Source organism: Cherax quadricarinatus, chromosome 75, assembly GCF_038502225.1.
Source record: "Cherax quadricarinatus isolate ZL_2023a chromosome 75, ASM3850222v1, whole genome shotgun sequence".
NCBI lineage: Eukaryota > Metazoa > Arthropoda > Malacostraca > Decapoda > Parastacidae > Cherax > Cherax quadricarinatus.
The window spans coordinates 8,670,839-8,693,537 of NC_091366.1; the positions used below are offsets into that span (position 1 = coordinate 8,670,839).

The following is a 22,699-nucleotide window of genomic DNA, read 5'->3' on the forward strand; positions in this document are numbered from 1 at the left end:
CCCCCCTTTAACCCCCCTTCCCCACACTTACCCCCCCCCCCTTCTATCACCCCCTACAACTATATTATTTTATTTTTTCCCCCCATACAGTTGCTGCCCACTACATGTGACTGGCTGGGACGAAGTTACGGTAAAACTTTTCAGCAAGTGGTAAGTTGTGATGTTATTTTTTTTAAATGGGGGGGGGAATGTTGTGATTTAGGTGGGTTGTTATCCGGGGTGTATAGTGTGTTTGTGGTGTTTTGTTGGTAATTGAGAAAGAAGTATGGTAGTGAGGGAGATAAGAGGGAGAGTGAGAGAGAGAGAATAGTGATGATGATGGTGCTGGCTACCTCACCTCACCACCATCTACCATCTTTCTTCTCCCCTCCTTCTTCACCTCCCTTCTTTTACTCTCCTTCTCTCACTCTGATCTGTCCTTCCTTATCTAGTGTTTATTATTGACTCGCCAGATTTTGTGAAGTGTTTTTCCTAGGTGTTAGAAAAAGTGGAAATAAAAAGTGAGTTGGTAGCAGGGTTGGTGGGTGGGTGGGCAGCCAATCAGCGAGGAGTGGTGAGGGTGAAGAGCCAATCAGCGGGCGAGGAGCAGTGCTCTTGCTGGCCTCTCATTGGTGGGGCAGGTGAGGTGGGCGGGGCCTGCTGTAGGGATCAATATTGTGCAACACTGAGACTCACAAAGACATCACAACCATCTCTGTTCTTCCTTCTGCCTTCCACTTCACTATCTCCTTCGTGAAGGGTTCTTGGCCCCATATACTTGAGCTATCCTCCCTTTCCTCGGATCAAATATCATTATCTTCCCATTTATCAGGCGCTTTTGATCCTTATGGCTTTCCCATAATCCTCATAATTTAACCACATTACCATTACTATTGAAATTTCTGAGCCACATTACCATTATTATCGATATCTAATAACATCAATAACATTAAGGTGAGGGGAAAATGCTCACATTTGCCAGAATAGAGCAACAAATACGGATATATCAAGATATATTTACGTTACCTTTCTCGACGACCTCAATGGAAATGTATGACCTTTTATGGGTTATCCTAGATAATTTTCACAATGTATAATAATTGTACTTGTGTGTACCTCTACATAAACTTACTCTCAAAATTTGACCATTGATTTAATCCAGTCAGGTGCAAGGTGTGGAGCCTGGTTAATGACCCGTGGAGATGATATTGCATATTTGTCGCTAATTCACGTCTATATCTCACTTCCTCTGGAAGAAAAAATAGAGTAGAAGCAAAGGAAAGGATTAAATATGAAGATGTGTTAAAATCACTGAATTTAATCTTTGGAAAGACAGTGTTAGGTGGATATGAATGAAATTAGGAATAGCAAATTTGTTAAACTATACGAGTTGGTGAGAGTATGTCAAGATAATCTTCGGTGAAGGATTTAAAGTTAAATAAACTTCAGATTTTTTCAAGGAAATGGGAGAGAGTTGGTTTGGCAGTATAGTAGTAAATGAGAGGAACAAATTGATAGGTATAATAATAATAATTTATTATTTCTACAAGTACATATGTACAAGGTATACAGACCATTGCGGACATCAGTGACTTACTACTATATAGAAAGTCCCTTGTTATGCTGAGCATTTCCAGCAAATTAGGTCAGTTTTGTCCCAGGATGCAACCCACACCAGGAGGCCTGGTCACAGACCGGGCCGCGGGGGCGTTGACCTCCGGAACTCTCTCCAGGTAAACACCAGTCCACTAACACCCAGATACCCATTTTATACTGATGGGTGAATGGGACAGCAGGTGTCTTATGGAAACTCGTCCCTAATGTTTTTCAGCCGTACCAGAGATTCGAACTCCGGACCTCAGTGTTTTAACGTTAAAACATAGGTCAAACAAATATGCCAGTGATAATAGCTGGGTGGAAATAGAACTTGTCAGATATGGGCTAGTAGGTGTACAACAGCTTTTCTCTGGTTTAAAATATCGACACAATGGTAAGGGAGAGAGAAGTATAGTATACTGGCATATTGCTACAGGGAATTATCGTCTCCAACTCTTGCCCTGTGACCCTCGTGGGTTTAGTGCTTCTTTTGATTATAATAATCCAACACTTGCCTAACCTGTTGGTATGACCTTTGTTCGAGGGGGAAGGTCATGCTCTTGATCCAAGGCACTAGAAGGGTTCCCCTTGTATTGAACTTAAATGCCTTCTAGGCACTGTATGACCTATGTGGGTTTAATTAAAATGGATAAAATGACATGACCTGTTTCCACTTGTGAGTTCCACCCACCTATGATGCCATCTGCAAATGCTTTACCTCTTACCTGGAGTCTACCTGGAGGGTGTTCCGGGGATCAACGCCCCCGTGGCCCGGTCCACAACCAGGCCTCCCAGTGGATCAGGGCCTGATCAACCAGGCTGTTAGTGCTGGCCGCACGTAGTCTAGCGTACAAACCACAGCCTGGCTGATCTGTCGCCAACTTTGGTATCTGCCCAGCTCCCTCTTGAAGGCAGGCAGGGGCCTATTGGTAATTCCCCTTAAGCATGGCGGGAGGCTGTTGAACAGTCTTGGGCTTCGGACACTTGTTGTGTTTTCTCTTAGTACGTACCCAAGTGCTGCACGTCTCTCTTTCCTCTACTTTTAGGTTTTGTAAACAATTTTATTATAACAGGATCTGTTATTGTGTCCACAGTAGACTTCATCAAGTCATAGATAAACCTGACCTCATGACCATGAGGTGGATTGTTAGGTGTGTGGCAAGTGCTGGGTGTGGTGTCTGGCTTGGATCAGTTTTTTGCAGTGTTCCTCTGAACTGTTGCTTTATGGGAAAAAATCTAGGAACTTCCTGATGAGCAGCTTGGCTGTGCTGTAGTAACCATTGTATTGTTCAAAATGGTTGAATATGCTGTTGAGTGCTCATTCTAAGGTCTACTTCTCAGGGTGTTCCCAGAGAAATACTTCTCTGGGTGCTCCCATGTAATTAATAGTGTAGTTGTCAGAGCTTGTGTGAAATGCAGGCATTATCCAAGTCGTCAGTTCTACTGGTGTAGTGATGTTTCACTCGTTTATATTTTGTCGGTTATTCCAAGAGTTCTTGTATGATCCAGTGGTTTTGTTCTGCTGGTGGTTACCCTTACTGGTGATATCATTGATCATAGCAGAAGACATTAGTGACTAATTGGAATATGGTATTGGAGAGAATATTGGAGATATGTTTGGCAGTAGTTATTAGGGAGGACTATGTTTGATAGCTATACTATCAGATATACTTCTGATATTATCTCCAATATCAGATTCAAAATAACCACCACTACTTTTGTGATCAAGGATGTGCAGGGGTGCACACAGTCCCTTGGAATGACTGTGAAGAAACATCCAATATGCCTGTATTGCGTTAAACATCAAAACTTCCACAACCACTTGATTTAATTACAAATTTGCACTATTCATTATGAAGGAAGAACCCTAATCACTTGTCTGTCCATACAACAGTTTCAGAACAATGACTTGTACAATATAGTAGTCTCTTTCTAGGAAACTGCAACAGCTTGGAGGAATACTGCAGTAAGTTTGCTAGGACACTGCACCACCATTTGCCTCATACCTAACCCTACTCCTCACCTCACTGTTCATATATACTCAGCCTACTTATGCAGGTTTATCTCTTTGATTTAATAAAGCCCACTATGTGGGTGAAATATCATCCCATTACACTTTTCCCCCCTTTCCTCTATACTTAAGTAAACATAACTGCATCAGTCAGGTCTCACCTCAGAGCTCAATAGTAAACCATCATGCTCGCATCCAAAAAGGACTAGGATTCAAGCTTGGATGGGGTGAGGTATATAGACAAGACTGACTTCTGTTCACCCATCTGTTCACCTATGAATTAGTCCACTTATGGGTTTCATCCTGGGGGAGAACCTAAGAACCCCAAAGTAAACTGTACCTCTTGACTTTCTTGGGTTATTAACACTGGGGCTAATAATCCAAATAAAGTTTCCAACAATTCTCACTTGTGTATCCGTCGAGTCTATTTTTAAGCTCCCCTAAGCATTTGCTTCAGTGGCACTGCTTGGCAGTTTGCTCCACTTCAGCACTAGTGCCAAACCTGTGCTTTTTATATCTTTTAAAAATCTAAATTTGTACACTTTGAACTGATGGTTAAACTTTTTATTTTGGTTTGGAATTTTTTAGCACCTTGCATTCCCTGAAGAATAAATACATAAATCAACTTAATTTTGCAAAGGTACAGCTGCCCTTTTTTAGGTTACCAACTGAAGGATGCCATTTATATAGTACTGAAGACAAATTAAAAACATCTTGTAGATGTCCCCTCGAAAATGACAGACCTGCAAACCTCCATTACATGAACTCCTGAGAGCCTGACGGTGTATGTACGAACTTGCTTACACAATTGCATTCGTATGACAATACACGCATTTAGAAATACACTGGTTAGTCGATCTCGTGAGCTTGGAAATGAGTGATTTTTAACATATAATATATCATTGATTAGAAGTCTCCACTTCTAACCCACAATATATTACCTACTATTGTTGATGCTCTGTGCCACCCTTGTAAATCTGTTAGACACAGCCATTATACCTTTATCATATTTTCTTACATATACAGTACATAGTTTTATCTTCAAAATAAAAATACTAATCAATCGGGATACTTCCTTCATTATTCAGGTGTTGCACATGTGTAATTCTTTATCAAATGATATTGCCCAAAACATATTTAATGTAAAACCCTAAGTAATAAATACATTACAGTATATGTATATAAGATGTTGTAGATAAAACTATTTTAGTACAGATGGTTGTAGTGACATGTAATGAAGGTTCTCATTATTTCAAATGCTTGATTGCAAATGTACAGTAATTCTTTAATTACATTAAATTTTAAATAGTCTTGCATATAATTTGTGCGCTACCATGTATTTTTTTTTAACTTAATCCTTAAAGCCCTGAGAATAAAATAGTATCAATAACCAAGATTTGTCAGCAGGGCTGTGGAGTCGGTACATAAAACCTTTGACTCCAACTCCTTTGATTACAGTTTACTGACTCAGGTAACCCAACTCCTACTCCAGTAGCCCAAGAATTGCTTCCGAATCCACGACTCTGACTCCATAGCCCTGCTTGTCAGGGATACCAGTTCTTATCTCTTCCCTTGATACTGGTTGTCTATTTTGCGTATATTTTTGGAATGTGACTCGGATGGTCTATGAGATTATTGCAGGGTGTAGGGACCTGAGAAGATTAGTGATAACAACCAACTATAAGGAATAATTTACAAGATTCCTCATGGGAAAAATTTGTTGGGTACTCCAACAGCCTTCTGAAACAAATTAAGTTTGAGTACCGAGGTACTATTGTAGTTCTTCTGAAAACTTGTTTTTGTAGTGTGCTCTTACTAGTCATGATGCCCCATCTTACATCTCTTGTTATTGGTTATCCATCTGAAAATATATTATGGGATAAATTGTGCTGTACTTGTTCAAAATGGAAACACACTAAATACACTTTTATTTTTACAGGATGAGCAAAATATACACATCAAGAATGATCATTTGCTGCAGATGGTGGCACGTCTGGGGCCAGCTATCAACCAGCTAGTAAGAGTTCCATATCCTACAGCTTCCACACTTCTAGGTGCTGGAGCACAATCACTTTTACGAACAGAACAAGGTACACCTATATTGGTATTGGTATATCTTCTACCAGTGGTGGTTAGGTTTGTCAGGAAATAGGACAAGTGTTTCGTGATGTGGGTTTTAGTCATGTGATGACACGCATCTGGAGCTTTTAGTCATCTGACCAAGGCCTTTCACTGGCTTACTGGTCCACCCCTTAAATTTAATTTTTTAAGTTGTAGTATGTATTATTAGTTGTGGGGAGGGGAAATTGTACCTAGAACCCAGGTGGTGGTTGTACAAATGGAAATATTTGAAATCTGAATTTTATGATGTTGATCCTATTTCTTATATTATTAGCCTTTACCTTTTACCTTTCATGAGTTTCAAGTCTCACTACTCTCAAAGTTTGCCTGGTCCAGTTTCCTCTTGAATGCTTCTACACTTGTCACTTGGGTAGTAATGATAGTTCCAGTGATGGCTCTTGTGCAGTGGTGATGGTCCCAGTGCAGTGATGGTTCTTGTGCAGTAGTGATGGTTCCAGTGCAGTGATGGGGTTTGTGCAGTGGTGATGGTTCCAGTGCAGTGATAGGGCTAGTGCAGTGGTGATGGTTCCAGTGCAGTGGTGATGGTTCCAGTACAGTGGTGATGGTTCCAGTGCAGTGGTGATGGTTCCAGTGCAGTGGTGATGGTTCCAGTGCAGTGGTGATGGTTCCAGTGCAGTGGTGATGGTTCCAGTGCAGTGGTGATGGTTCCAGTGCAGTGGTGATGGTTCCAGTGCAGTGGTGATGGTTCCAGTGCAGTGGTGATGGTTCCTGTGCAGTGGTGATGGTTCCTGTGCAGTGGTGATGGTTCCTGTGCAGTGGTGATGGTTCCTGTGCAGTGGTGATGGTTCCTGTGCAGTGGTGATGGTTCCTGTGCAGTGCTGATGGTTCCTGTGCAGTGGTGATGGTTCCTGTGTAGTGGTGATGGCTCCTGTGCAGTGGTGATGGCTCCTGTGAAGTGGTGGTGGCTCCTGTGCAGTGGTGGTGGTTCCTGTGAGGTGGGGATGGTTCCTTTGCATGGGGGTGATAGTTCCTGTGCAGGGGGCGATGGTTTAGTGTAGTTAGTGGCAGTGGTGTTAGGTAATTGCCTGGCAGTCCTTAACTGGTATTGTATAATGCAGGAATAGATAAGCTAAGCAGGGGTGAAGAATAATCTTGGATAACTTGTATGTATTGGATGAGTTATCACATAGTGGATGAGAGTCCAGATGAGGCATTGTCAACAGTATGACTGGGAAATAAATGAGAGAGAAGTAAGGTAGCAAGTACTCTACTGAGTATTCTGACCACAGCAGCAGACTAGACTTGAAGGCAGATATAAAAGGCTTATAAAACATACTTAAACTAGTTCTTGGATAGCAGCAATGGAGCTTGTGTAGTGGCAGTGGTGCTTGTGTAGTGGCAGTGGTGCTTGTGTAGTGGCAGTGGTGCTTGTGTAGTGGCAGTGGTGCTTGTGTAGTGGCAGTGGTGCTTGTGTAGTGGCAGTGGTGCTTGTGTAGTGGCAGTGGTGCTTGTGTAGTGGCAGTGGTGCTTGTGTAGTGGCAGTGGTGCTTGTGTAGTGGCAGTGGTGCTTGTGTAATGGTAATAGTTCTTGTGTAGTGTCATTGGTTCTTGTGTACTACTGTGGTAGTTCTTGTGTATTGAAAATAGTTCTCATGTAATGGTGGTGTTCATGTGTAGTGGAGATCATTTTTTTTTTATTGCTGAGATGGTTGTACAGTAGTGTTATACAGAGTATATTTTTGTAGCATCATGTAGTGGAGAGGGTTGTAATGTTATGTATTGGAGACAGTTGTAATGTCTTTAATTGAACTGCACTTCATTTAATAGCTTCCTTTCTATGTACTAATCTGTAAAATTATGGCAGTGCACCAAGATTACACCTTAATGATTCAACTGTTTGTCCTCAGATCTGTGGAAGCAATACAAGAGCCTGTTAAGCTTGGTGGTACGTCGTCATGGCAATCCTCCTCTGGAACCTGTTAAAGTGCGTGGACCTCCATGTCTCACCCAAGCTATATTGGGAAGAGAGCTCATGGGCAATGCCAACCGCAAGCACTTGGTTACTGATAAATTCTACAGTCGTATGCAGTTGTTTCTGCGTTCCGTTGGACACTTGTCTGCTGTCTACTGCATGCTGTTTGACCGGTCTGGAAAGTATGTGGAATTTGTTTACAGTAGTTCATTGGCAGTGTTGATGAATGTGACTGTTTTTTTTTTACATTGCTATTTTTCTACTAATGTTACATTTATTGTCTTTTATGATATTGGATAATAGATTTTAATCCATAATGAACTATCAACTGTGTCTACATATCTTGTACCCAGTAGTTTTAGGTCAACTTTCAAAGGCAAATTCCTTCTCTTTTTTTTTCATATCAGTTGTCTCCTACTAAGATAGAGTAATCCAAAGAAGGAAACGGTTATCATTTAGTTTTTTTTTTAACACTGGCTGTCTCCCACTGAGGTAGGGTCTTTCCCCCTCCCCTGACAACAAAAAAAAAAAGAAATTTAGCTGCCTTTCTAAACTGAAAATATTCCTACGCCTCCTTCAGACTGCAGGCACTGTACAGTGGAACCTCAAAAATCGAACTGCTCCCAACACACCCAATTATGTAAGTGTGTTTTTGTAAGTGCTTTTATAAGTGTATTTTTGAGGGTCTGAAATGGACTAACCTAATTTACATTATTCCTCATGGGAATAAATTCATTCGGTAAAGGCACTCGAACAGCCTTCTGAACCAAAGAAAGTTCGATATTTGAGGTTCCACTGTACGTACTTCCTACCTCCATGAACTCAAGTCTGGCTAACTAGTCTGTCCCCTGAATACCTTCATAAAATTTTACTTTGCTGACACTTCAGTGAGTGCCAAGAAACGGCTAATAAAACAACTAATAACTGTCCTACAAAAAACACCTCAAAGGCACTTACCCCATCATGCACAATGTGGGGGGGGTGCAGGATTTTTTTTTATAATGTACTATTTGCTGCACTAACCCATTTCACTTCTATGCCAAAATTTTCTGCTCGCAGCATATTTAAAGACATTGTGTTTTAAATGTTGATCTACATGCACAATGCTGGCATCAGTTACATGAATCTACACAAGTGTGAGAAAGTGTTAAAACTGTTCACAAATCATTAGCAATAAATTATGCTTTTTTTTTTTTTTTTTTTTTTTTTTTTTACATTTAGCAATTTACACACAAGGTGTTGCTAGCCCCGTGCTCCCAGTATTTTAGTTGCTTTTTACAACACATTTGGCTCTGGAGGAAACCTCCATTTCCACTTCCCCCATGGAATTGAAAAGAAAAAAAGAACTACTATTAGGTAAATAGAAAACTTATGTGGGTGTGTATACATATACATGCATGTATAGTGTGACCCAGGTGTAAGCAGAAGAAACAACATGTGCCTGTTATCTTGTTTGAGACAGAAGGAAAAGACCAGCAATCCAACCATTGCGTAAAGCAATTACGAGTTTCCATTTCACACTTGTTTGGCAGGACTGTAGTACCTTTCTGTCTTGAATATGGTTATTGACAAATACCTGAACCGTATACTGGTTTATCTTAATTATTCTTCAAAAAATTTTGGAAGCTGTATTTGGTATACATCATTACTGGGGCAAAACTTTGCTTAATTTCATAATCATTAAATCATATCATTCTAATAATATTAAATTAGAATACCATTGAGTAACTTATCTCTCATTGGCCACAGTCATTGTTGAGCCTTATTTGAAGTGTTTCACCTTGAGGATACTGTTCAATTATTGGATTTGCATTCTTCAAGCACAGAGACTGTTATACTTTTTGAATTTGTTCTCTTTGATTTGTCAACAATTTCACTAGTATGATGTGAAAATGATGCATTTCTTAGTGTTATAAAGGAATCAAAGAACAAGTGGGGTTTGAATCCATGGTGAGGAAATCTTAAAACTCCAGGCCAGTGCATAAGCCACTGGGCCATCTAGCTACAATACGATTCATCCAACTAGGTATTGTAGCCACCTGGCCCAGTGGCTTACACAATTCCTAGAGTTTTACTACTTGTTAGCCATGGGTTAAAATCCCCACTCATTCCGTGGTTTTTCCAATCATGTTATTACGATTGCATGAGTTCTTCGTGATATGATTATTTGATTGACAATTTTTCCCTTTCCACCTCCCTATTATAACTCCGCCTCCCTATTATAACTCGCCTCCCTACTAGACTACAGTTTTGACCAAGTCTGTCAGCTGAAAGAGTTGCTAGGTTATAAAATCATGGGTCTCTTAGTCATATATTTACTCTATCAGTTGTCTTCAGCAAGTCGTATCTTAGTGTTAGTGCATTAAATTTCTGGGACATAGTGTTAATAGGAATCTTTACTGTGTTAAAGAACACAAAGGCACAATACCATGACTGGAACAATACATAAATAACCCGCAAATAGGAGGAACTTTGACATTTCGGTTCGACTTAGACCATTAACTGTGACTAGTTAATGGTCTAAGTTGGACTGAAACTTAGTTTTTCTCCTATGTGCAGATTATTTGTGTATTTACTGTGTTAGTACCACTTGTGAATCAGTCACATCAGTACCCATTGTTATCCCCATGTTGGTGATTTTATGCAGCTTTGCCATGAATTTGATGGAAAAAGGTTCATCTTCAATGTTTCATTAAAAACAAAATGTACAGTAACCCTACAGCTTATTTACTTACCAAGTTTTGCAATTTTTTTTCTCTCTCTTCTAGGAAACTTTATAAAGTTTTTCAATGCTTATAATGGATTATTTTGTCTTGTTGAATTGTTTGACCTAACTGAAAAGATGTTTGTCACACTCAGTCATGCTAGTGTAGTGAAATGTTAAAATTTGAATATTTGAAATTAGTGTGGAAAAAATCCTGAACCAAAGTGATATATTCCACATCACTAGGTTGTGTAATTACAGTATAATATGAAGAAAACTTGAAGCACTTCAGTTTACTAAACGTTGAGACTATTCTGGGCCACTAGAGGCAAGTATACTGAATGAAGTAGTAACAATAAATTTATTTCTTTTCTGGCCCATGGCTGGGCTCCAAGAGTAATTAAATTCTTCAAAGGTATATCAGAGGTATACAGGTAATGTAGTCTACATGTAATAAAATATTGTTAGGCACAAAAGAAAGCTTCTTTTATCAGAGTAAAATATGAGAGGAGATGTGGCAATTTAAAGTATCATTACTAATTGTTATGAACCATTGGTTTCCAGATATATCATCACCGGTGCAGATGATACGCTAGTTAAAATTTGGAGTATTCTCGATGGGCGGTTGCTGGCGACCCTGAGAGGAGCATCTGCCGAGATATCTGACCTAGCTATTGACAGTGAGAATCGACTCATTGCTGCTGGCTCCTGTGATAAGATTATCCGAGTATGGAATCTCCAAACGCTTGCGCCGGTCAGTTCCAAGTATAAGTTGGTGTTTTATTTGAATGAGAAGAATCCGTTGGGTGACATTGTTGTCAACACAGTCTCAGACAATTAGGAAATTCATTTTACAATGAGTGCTGTTTATTTTGTTTCCATCTGACAATGTTGCTGGTTTTTCCTTTGTCTCAGGAGCATTAAGATACTCATCTTAGCTCTGACATATTCTTAATATGTTTACCCTGTTTATTCTCCTTCAGTCTTCTTAATCTATTTTTGAAATTCTGAGTAAATTTCCTCATTAATCCTCAAAGGAAATGTGGGGCAGAACACTTTCCCTGTATCTTTGCACTTCTTAAGTGACTGAATTGCCAGAAGGGGTTGATTATTTCTTCTAAAATGAATAACCTAAATGGCAGTGCTAGTGTGGATCAGAGGTTTGTTGATATGGGAGGGTAGGTGCAGGGAACAACAACATTGATAGATAGATAGTTATATTAGTGGTAAAGAAAATAAAGTTCTTTCTTTCAACACACCGGCTGTATCCTACTGAGGCGGGGTGGCCCAAAAGGAAAAACGAAAGTTTCTCCTTTTACATTTAGTAATATATACAGGAGAAGGGGTTACTAGCCCCTTGCTCCCGGCATTTTAGTCGCCTCTTACAACACGCATGGCTTACGGAGGAAGAATTCTGTTCCACTTCCCCATGGAGGTAAGAGGAAATAAACAAGAACAAGAACTAGAAAGAAAATAGAAGAAAACCCAAAGGGGTGTGTATATATATATATGCTTGTACATGTATGTGTAGTGTGACCTAAGTGTAAGTAGAAGTAGCAAGACATACCTGAAATCTTGCATGTGTATGAGACAGAAAAAAAAGACACCAGCAATCCTACAATCGTGTAAAACAATTACAGGCTTCAGTTTTACTCACTTGGCAGGACGGTAGTACCTCCCTGGGCGGTTGCTGTCTACCAACCTACTACCTAGAAAAATCAAGTTGGTGTTGGATTATTTTTTGCTATTAAACTGCTTTATACAAGGCAGACTAAAATATATTGAAAGAAAACAGCTTAAAAGAATGCAAAAGAACAAGTGAAAGAAAGTGTGAGATACTGGTTTGTTTAACGTATTTTGCTGAGAATGAGAAAATTTTAGGGTGTTAGTGTGAATGATGGTGAAAGTGTTTCTTTTTGGGGTCACCCTGCCTTGGTGGGAGACAGCTAGCATGTTGAAAAAATAAGAAAGCATATAAATAAATGATAGATAAGAAAACAGAATTATTTCATTCTGATGGGCAGAGGAAGAGAGGATATGGTGAAGGGAAGTGTCTGACTGCAAAAGGTCTGTTAGGTGACAGGAACCATTCTATAGTAGAGGACTGTGCAACAGAGTGCCACTGTATAAGCCTTCAACAATTACATATCAAGTTGGAATGAAAGAGTATTTTACCTAGACATGCTTCTGGTCCATGGTAGTAGGTTGGTAGACAACAACCACCCAGGGAGGTACTACCGTCCTGCCAAGTGAGTGTAAAACGAAAGCCTGTAATTGTTTTACATGATGGTAGGATTGCTGGTGTCTTTTGTCTGTCTCATAAATATGCAAGATTACAGGCATGTCTTGCTACTTCTACTTACGCTTAGGTCACACTACACATACATGTACATGTTTATTTATACACACTCATCGGAGTTTTCTTTGATTTTATCTTAATAGTTCTTGGTCTGATTACTTTTCCTTTTATATCCATGGGGAAGTGGAATAAGAATCTTTCCTCCGTAAGCCATGCGTGTTGTAAAAGTCAACTAAAATGCCGGGAACAATGGGCTAGTAACCCCTTTTCCTGTAAAGATTACTAAAAAGAATAAGAAGAAGAAAATTGTCAAAGTGGGAAGTCTGAATGTGCGTGGATGTTGTGCAAATGATAAGAAAGAGATGATTGTGGATGTTATGAATGAGAAGAAGCTGGATGTCCTGGCTTTAAGTGAAACAAAGCTGAAGGGGGTGGGAGAGTTTCAATGGAGAGGAATAAATGGGATTAGGTCAGGGGTTTCAAATAGAGTTAGAGCTAAAGAAGGAGTAGCAATAATGTTGAAGGATAAGCTATGGCAGGAAAAGAGGGACTACAAATGTATAAATTCAAGGATTATGTGGAGTAAAATAAAGATTGGATGTGAAAAGTGGGTTATAGTAAGCGTGTATGCACCTGGAGAAGAGAGAAGTGTAGAGGAGAGAGAGAGATTCTGGGAAATGTTGAGTGAATGCATGGGGAGTTTTGAATCAAGTGTGAGAGTAATGGTGGTTGGGGATTTCAATGCTAAAGTGGGTAAAAATGTTATGGAGGGAGTAGTAGGTAAATTTGGGGTGCCAGGGGTAAATGTAAATGGGGAGCCTTTAATTGAGCTATGTGTAGAAAGAAATTTGTTAATAAGTAATACATATTTTATGAAAAAGAGGATAAATAAATATACAAGGTATGATGTAGCACGTAATGAAAGTAGTTTGTTAGATTATGTATTGGTGGATAAAAGGTTGATGGGTAGGCTCCAGGATGTACATGTTTATAGAGGGGCAACTGATATATCGGATCATTATTTAGTTGTAGCTACAGTTAGAGTAAGAGGTAGATGGGAAAAGAGGAAGGTGGCAACAAGAAGTAAGAGGGAGGTGAAAGTGTATAAACTAAGGGAGGAGGAAGTTCGGGTGAGATATAAGCGACTATTGGCAGAAAGGTGGGCTAGTGCAAAGATGAGTAGTGGGGGGGTTGAAGACGGTTGGAATAGTTTTAAAAATGCAGTATTAGAATGTGGGGCAGAAGTTTGTGGTTATAGGAGGGTGGGGGCAGGAGGAAAGAGGAGTGACTGGTGGAATGATGAAGTAAAGGGTGTGATAAAAGAGAAAAAGGTAGCTTATGAGAGGTTTTTACAAAGCAGAAGTGTTATAAGAAGAGCAGAGTATATGGAGAGTAAAAGAAAGGTGAAGAGAGTGGTGAGAGAGTGCAAAAGGAGAGCAGATGATAGAGTGGAAGAGGCACTGTCAAGAAATTTTATAGGAGTGAAGAAGAGCAGAATGTAAGTGTGATGGAGGTACGTGAGGCATTACGTAGAATGAAAGGGGGTAAAGCAGCTGGAACTGATGGGATCATGACAGAAATGTTAAAAGCAGGGGGGGATATAGTGTTGGAGTGGTTGGTGTTTTTGTTTAATAAATGTATGAAAGAGGGGAAGGTACCTAGGGATTGGCAGAGAGCATGTATAGTCCCTTAATATAAAGGGAAAGGGGACAAAAGAGATTGTAAAAATTATAGAGGAATAAGTTTACTGAGTATACCAGGAAAAGTATACGGTAGGGTTATAATTGAAAGAATTAGAGGTAAGACAGAATGTAGGATTGCGGATGAGCAGGGAGGTTTCAGAGTGGGTAGGGGATGTGTAGATCAAGTGTTTACATTGAAGCATATATGTGAACAGTATTTAGATAAAGGTAGGGAAGTTTTTATTGCATTTATGGATTTAGAAAATGCATATGATAGTGGATAGAGGAGCAATGTGGCAGATGTTGCAAGTACAGTGGACCCCCGGTTAACGAACTTTTTTCATTCCAGTAGTATGTTCAGGTGCCAGTACTGACCGAATTTTTTCCCATAAGGAATATTGTGAAGTAGATTAGTCCATTTCAGACCCCCAAACATACACGTACAAACGCACTTACATAAATACACTTACATAATTGGCAGCATTTGGAGGTGATCGTTAAGCGGGGGTCCACTGTATATGGAATAGGTGGTAAGTTATTAAATGCTGTTAAGAGTTTTTATGAGGATAGTGAGGCTCAGGTTAGGGTGTGTAGAAGAGAGGGAAAATACTTCCCGGTAAAAGTAGGTCTTAGACAGGGATGTGTAATATCACCATGGTTGTTTAATATATTTATAGATGGGGTTGTAAAAGAAGTAAATGCTAGGGTGTTTGGGAGAGGGGTGGGGTTAAATTATGGGGAATCAAATTCAAAATGGGAATTGACACAGTTACTTTTTGCTGATGATACTGTGCTTATGGGAGATTCTAAAGAAAAATTGCAAAGGTTAGTGGATGAGTTTGAGAATGTGTGTAAAGGTAGAAAGTTGAAAGTGAACATAGAAAAGAGTAAGGTGATGAGGGTATCAAATGATTTAGATAAAGAAAAATTGGATATCAAATTGGGGAGGAGGAGTATGGAAGTGAATGTTTTCAGATACTTGGGAGTTGACGTGTCGGCGGATGGATTTATGAAGGATGAGGTTAATCATAGAATTGATGAGGGAAAAAAGGTGAGTGGTGCGTTGAGGTATATGTGGAGTCAAAAAACGTTATCTATGGAGGCAAAGAAGGGAATGTATGAAAGTATAGTAGTACCAACACTCTTATATAGATGTGAAGCTTGGGTGGTAAATGCAGCAGCGAGGAGACGGTTGGAGGCAGTGGAGATGTCCTGTCTAAGGGCAATGTGTGGTGTAAATATTATGCAGAAAATTCGGAGTGTGGAAATTAGGATAAGGTGTGGAGTTAATAAAAGTATTAGTCAGAGGGCTGAAGAGGGGTGGTTGAGGTGGTTTGGTCATTTAGAGAGAATGGATCAAAGTAGAATGACATGGAAAGCATATAAATCTAGAAGGGAAGGAAGGAGGGGTAGGGGTCGTCCTCGAAAGGATTGGAAAGAGGGGGTAAAGGAGGTTTTGTGGGCGAGGGGCTTGGACTTCCAGCAAGCGTGCATGAGCGTGTTAGATAGGAGTGAATGGAGACGAATGATACTTGGGACCTGACGATCTGTTGGAGTGTGAGCAGGGTAATATTTAGTGAAGGGATTCAGGGAAACCGGTTATTTTCATATAGTCGGACTTGAGTCCTGGAAATGGGAAGTACAATGCATGCACTTTAAAGGAGGGGTTTGGGATATTGGCAGTTTGGGGGGATATGTTGTGTATCTTTATACGTATATGCTTCTAAACTGTTGTATTCTGAGCACCTCTGGAAAAACAGTGATAATGTGTGAGTGTGGTGAAAGTGTTGAATGATGAAAGTATTTTCTTTTTGGGGATTTTCTTTCTTTTTTGGGTCACCCTGCCTCGGTGGGAGACGGCCGACTTGTTGGAAAAAAAAAAAAATATGCTTCTGGTTCAAGTTTTCCCAGAATTAAAATTTCTATGTATAGTGTGATAGTGTTTGAGATATTGCCCTGTAAAAAAAGTGCATTAGATGTCTCCAGAGGTAACTTAGTGCTACAGCTAATCAGTTAAAATATATGGATTTGTCAGTTAAAAATAGGAGAGGAGAGTTATTAAATGGAGAGTTAGAGGTATTGGGAAGATGGAGGGAATATTTTGAGGAATTGTTGAATGTTGATAAAGATAGGGAAGCTGTGATTTCGTGTATAGGGCAAGGAGGAATAACATCTTGTAGGAGTGAGGAAGAGCCAGTTGTGAGTGTGGGGGAAGTTCGTGAGGCAGTAGGTAAAATGAAAGGGGGTAAGGCAGCCGGGATTGATGGGATAAAGATAGAAATGTTAAAAGCAGGTGGGGATATAGTTTTGGAGTGGTTGGTGCAATTATTTAATAAATGTATGGAAGAGGGTAAGGTACCTAGGGATTGGCAGAGAGCATGCATAATTCCTTTGTATAAAGGCAAAGGGGACAAAAGAGAGTGCAAAAATTATAGGGGGATAAGTCTGTTGAGTATACCTGGTAAAGTGTATGGTAGAGTTATTATTGAAAGAATTAAAAGTAAGACTGAGAATAGGATAGCAGATGAACAAGGAGGCTTTAGGAAAGGTAGGGAGTGTGTGGACCAGGTGTTTACAGTGAAACATATAAGTGAACAGTATTTAGATAAGGCTAAAGAGGTCTTTGTGGCATTTATGGATTTGGAAAAGGCGTATGACAGGGTGGATAGGGGGGCAATGTGGCAGATGTTGCAGGTGTATGGTGTAGGAGGTAGGTTACTGAAAGCAGTGAAGAGTTTTTATGAGGATAGTGAGGCTCAAGTTAGAGTACATAGGAAAGAGGAAAATTATTTCCCAGTAAAAGTAGGCCTTAGACAGGGATGTGTGATGTCACCGTGGTTGTTTAATATATTTATAGATGGGGTTGTAAGAGAAGTAAATGCGAGGGTTTTGACAAGAGGCGTGGAGTTAAAAGGTAAGGAATCACACACAAAGTGGGAGTTGTCACAGTTGCTCTTTGCTGATGACACTGTGCTTTTGGGAGATTCTGAAGAGAAGTTGCAGAGATTGGTGGATGAATTTGGTAGGGTGTGCAAAAGAAGAAAATTAAAAGTGAATACAGGAAAGAGTAAGGTTATGAGGATAACGAAAATATTAGGTGATGAAAGATTGGATATCAGATTGGAGGGAGAGAGTATGGAGGAGGTGATTGTATTCAGATATTTGGGAGTGGACGTGTCAGCGGATGGGTCTATGAAGGATGAGGTGAATCATAGAATTGATGAGGGGAAAAGGGTGAGTGGTGCACTTAGGAGTCTGTGGAGACAAAAAACTTTGTCCTTGTAGGCAAAGAGGGGAATGTATGAGAGTATAGTTTTACCAACACTCTTATATGGGTGTGAAGCATGGGTGATGAATGTTGCAGCGAGGAGAAGGCTGGAGGCAGTGGAGATGTCATGTCTGAGGGCAATGTGTGGTGTGAATATAATGCAGAGAATTCGTAGTTTGGAAGTTAGGAGGAGGTGCAGGATTACCAAAACTGTTGTCCAGAGGGCTGAGGAAGGGTTGTTGAGGTGGTTCGGACATGTAGAGAGAATGGAGCGAAACAGAATGACTTCAAGAGTGTATCAGTCTGTAGTGGAAGGAAGGCGGGGTAGGGGTCGGCCTAGGAAAGGTTGGAGGGAGGGGGTAAAGGAGGTTTTGTGTGCGAGGGGCTTGGACTTCCAACAGGCGTGCGTGAGCGTGTTTGATAGGAGTGAATGGAGACGAATGGTTTTTAATACTTGACGTGCTGTTGGAGTGTGAGCAAAGTAACATTTAGGAAGGGGTTCAGGGAAACCGGCATGCCGGACTTGAGTCCTGGAGATGGGAAGTACAGTGCCTGCACTCTGAAGGAGGGATGTTAATGTTGCAGTTTAAAAACTGTAGTGTAAAGCACCCTTCTGGCAAGACAGTGATGGAGTGAATGATGGTGAAAGTTTTTCTTTTTCGGGCCACCCTGCCTTGGTGGGAATCGGCCAGTGTGATAATAATAATAATAAAGTTCTAGAGTGGCTTGATGGCTGGAGGTTTATGCAGTGACCTGCTGTTTTTCCTTCCCTGGTTTAGATATTTTGCAGTCGGATTTTTTTTTCTTTCATCTTGGCTGACTGCCTAACATTCCATTGATGGTTGTTCTGATTGTGACTTCCTAGACCATATAGTTTACAAATAGTTAATTAGCCTGCATTTGCAGTATAATAATTTTCATAAAGTTTATACTTAAGTTAAATATGTAAACATATTTAACTTAATTTCCATGGGGAAGTGGAACAGAATTCTTCCTCCGTAAGCCATGCGTGTCATAAGAGCGACTAAAATGCCGGGAGCAAGGGGCTAGTAACCCCTTCTCCTATATATATTACTAAATATAAAAGGAGAAACTTTAGTTTTTCCTTTTGGGCCACCCCACCTCAGTGGGATATGGCCGGTGTGTTGAAAGAAAGATTTAACTTAAATATAAACTTATGAACATTCACTATGCAATTTTCATTTGTACGTTACTGTATAGTCATCATCATTGAATACATATTTACATATAATATTTTTTCTTTTTACATTGTCTAGAACTTATTTCATTTCAATTTTTTGTGTATTTGTCACAAGTAATGAATAAAAGATTTTAATAAAAATGCTATATTCAGATTGCAGTGTTAAGCAGCCACACTGGGATGATCACAGCCCTGCAGTTCTGTCCTGCTCCTGACAGTGAAGGCGTTCTAGTCTCTACGGGCGGTGATGGTTGTGTTGCATTTTGGACCTATGTTCGCAGAGGTATCGATGTCAAGTTTGAGTAAGTTTTGCTTTTTTTTTTTTTTTTTTTTTTTTTTTTAAATTTTATTTTATTTGATTTTTTTTTTTAAATTGATTAGGTAGGATGTTGCAGTTGAGAAATATACAGTTGCGGAGAAGATGACTGGGGAAACGCATGTACCCAAGGTGTACTGGAAAAGCAATGGTTTCTCTGATGGTAAAATAAAAACACAACAGGAGTTTTTTTCCTTTGGAATTTCAGACTGGAAATAGACCTTACAGGGAACAACGACAATATCTCAAGAGTACTTTTGGTTATCTACAAATAGCTTGGTACACCCCATACATATGTGGCCTTTATGGGAAGTAATATATTACTCAGTGACCTGTTTCTGACACTGGAACTGGTTACAACATGCACTCTACAAAATTGTTTTTGCTTCTGCCAATTTTTTAACATTTTTAACTTTGACAACCTTTTGCACATCTTTAAAACTGGTCAATAACTTTATTTTTTATATGTATAGCTTAGATTTTTTTTTTTCAATGAACTGTCCGTATCCCACTGAGGCAGGGTGACCTAAAAAGAAAAATGAATGTTTCAGTCCTTAAATTTAGTAATGTATACAGGAGAAGGGGTTACTAGCCCCTTCTCCCAGCATTTTAGTCGCCTCTTACGACATGCATGGCTTATGAAGAAAGATTTCTGTTTCATTTCCCCATGGTGATAAGAGGAAATGAGCAAGAACTAGTAAGAAAATAGAAGAAAACCCAGAAAGGTGTGTGTATATTTCTTCGTTTTTTAGCACGTCTGGCATTTCTTACCGAGGCACGGCGACCCAAAAAGAAAGAAAAAACTTTCATCATTGAACACTTTCACCATCACTCATACATAATCACTCTTTGCAGAGGCGCTGAGGTACGACAGTTTAGAAGTCCCTCCAAACTGCCAGTATCCTAAACCCCTCCTTCAAAGTGCAGGCATTGTATTTCCCATTTCCAGGACTTGAGTCTGGCTAACCGATTTGCCCAAATTCCTTCACAAAATATTACCCTACTCACTCTCCAACAGCTCATCGGGTCCCAAAAACCATTTGTCTCCATTCACTCGTATCTAACATGCTCACATACACTTGTTGGAAGTCTAAGCCCCTTACCCACAAAACCTCCTTTACCCCTCTCCCTCCATCCTTTTTGGGGACAACCTCTACCTAGCCTTCCTTCCCCAACAGATTTATACTCTCTCCAAGTCATTCTACTATGTTCCATTCTCTAAATGACCAAACCACCTCAACAGCCCCTCTTCAGCCCTCTGACTAATACTTTCAGGAACTCCACACCTAATTTCCACATTTCCAATTCTCTGCATAATATTTACACCACACATTGCCCTTAGACACGACATCTCCACTGCCTCCAGCCACCACCTCGCTGCAGCATTTACAACCCATGCTTCACACCCATATAAGAGTATTGGTACCACTATACTCTCGCACATTCCCTTCTTTGCCTCCATGGATAAGGTTGTTTGTCTCCACAGATACCTCAACACACCAGTCACCTTTTTTCCTTCATCAATTCTATGATTAACCTTGTCTTTCAGAAACCTATCTGCTGACAAATCTACTCCTAAATATCTGAACACATTCATTTCTTCCATACTCCCTCTCTCCAGTGTGATATCCAGTTTTTCTTTACCTAACTTGTTTGATACCCTCATCATCTTACCCTTATCTATGTTCACTTTCAACTTTCTTTACACACCCTCCCAAATTTGTCCACTAACCTTTGCAACTTCTCTTTAGAATCTCCCAAAAGTACAGTATTATCAGCAAAAAAGTAACTGCGACAACTTCCATTTTGTATTTGATTCCCCATACTTTAATCCCACCCTCTCCCTAACACCCTAGCATTTACTTCTTTACAACTCTATCTATAAATAAGGTAAACAACCATGGTGACATTACACATCCTTGTCTAAGGCCTACTTTTACTAAGAAGTAATCTATCTCCTACACACCCTAACCTGAGCCTTACTATCCTCATAAAAACTCTTTGCAGCATTTAGTAACTTATTACCTATTCCATACACTAGTAGCTTACTACAGTACCTATACCATACACTTGCAATATCTGCCACATTGATCCCCTATCCACCCTATCATATGCCTTTTCTAAATCCATAAATGCAATAAATTTTTATCTCAAATTCTCAATTTTCAGAGCTAATTGTCATATTATTGACTAGTCAAACCACCTGCCCCAAGAAGGTGTCCCAAATCATGTTTTTGACAGGCCATGATAAAAAAAAATTTAACATACCTTCAGTCCACCACCGAGATAGGGTGTCCCAGAAATAGAAGAAATGTTTTACTATCACTCAGTCCATTACTGTCTTGCTAGAGGCATGCTGACATTGAAGCTCAGATGTTCTTCTAAAGTGCAGTATCCCCAGCCTTCAGAGTGCAGGCACTGTACATCCCACCTCCAGGACTCCAGTCTGGCTAATGGGTTTCCCTGAATTCCTTCATAATTGTTATCTTGCTCACGCTCCAACAGTATGTCAAGTCATAAAAATCACTTGCCTTCACTCACTGTCTAACACGCTCATACATGCCTGTTGGATGCCTAAGCCCCTCATATACAAAGCCTCCTTTACCCCCTACAACCTTTCCTAGGATGACTTGTGCCTCGCCTTCCCTCCACGATAGATTTATACACCCTCCAAGTCATCCTATTGTACTTCATCCTCTCTAATTGTCCAGACCTCCTCAGTAACCCCCCTCCTCAGCCCTCTGGATAATACTTGTAGTATCACCAGACCACCACCTAATCTCCAAACTATAAATTATCTGCATAATATTCATATCATATATTGTTCTGATATATAAAGGGCTTGCAATAACACTGTTGAGATTCCTGAAGGTTACTCATAGATTTGCCAGATGAGTTTTGGCTGCAGATGATGTGGACCTCTGGAGGTATACTGTATCAGGTGCTGTACTCATCCCTAGGTTTTTCTTTTGGTGGGAGGTTTACAGCCCCTTCCCCAGTCTATATCCTGTACCTGGTCTATGGTTCTTCCTCAATCTTTATTACCTTATATTTATTGGGGTTGAATTTAAGTAACCACTTACATGACCAATCTTGCAGTTTGTCCAGATCTACTTGGAGTATGTACACACAAGCATGTGCACATACATACAGGAAGGTCAGGGGAGACATAACGTAAAATACTGCACGGAATAGACAAGGTGGGCAAAGACAGGATGTTCCAGAGATGGGACACAGAAACAAAGGGTCACAATTGGAAGTTGAAGACTCGGACGAGTCAGAGGGATATTAGGAAGTATTTCTTCAGTCATAGAGTTGTCAGGCAGTGGAATAGCCTAGAAAGTGACGTAGTGGAGGCAGGAACTATACATAGTTTTAAGACGAGGTTTGATAAAGCTCATGGAGCAGGGAGAGAGGACCTAGTAGCAGTCGGTGAAGAGGCGGGGTGAAGAGCTATAACTCAACCCCTGCAACCACAAATAGCCGAGTACTGTATAACGGTGCATTTTATTAGCGTATGAATGAATACTGTAATGTAAAGTAAGCGTCTAAAATGATTAACTGCATTTAGTAAATATTCATTTCTGTA

General features: G+C 40.0%; 1 protein-coding gene across 2 annotated transcripts in view; it reads left to right on the forward strand.

Annotated features, from left to right (window-relative positions):
* The window catches only part of BRWD3 (bromodomain and WD repeat-containing protein), a 124,383-nt gene that overhangs the window by 509 nt on the left and 101,175 nt on the right, over positions 1-22,699 (forward strand). For both annotated transcript variants that reach the window (XM_070101022.1, XM_070101023.1), the window contains exons 4-8: positions 91-150; positions 5,526-5,676; positions 7,576-7,822; positions 10,909-11,098; positions 18,948-19,096. In XM_070101022.1, the coding sequence (XP_069957123.1) occupies positions 91-150; positions 5,526-5,676; positions 7,576-7,822; positions 10,909-11,098; positions 18,948-19,096 (797 nt within the window). The remainder of the gene's footprint in view (positions 1-90; positions 151-5,525; positions 5,677-7,575; positions 7,823-10,908; positions 11,099-18,947; positions 19,097-22,699) is intronic.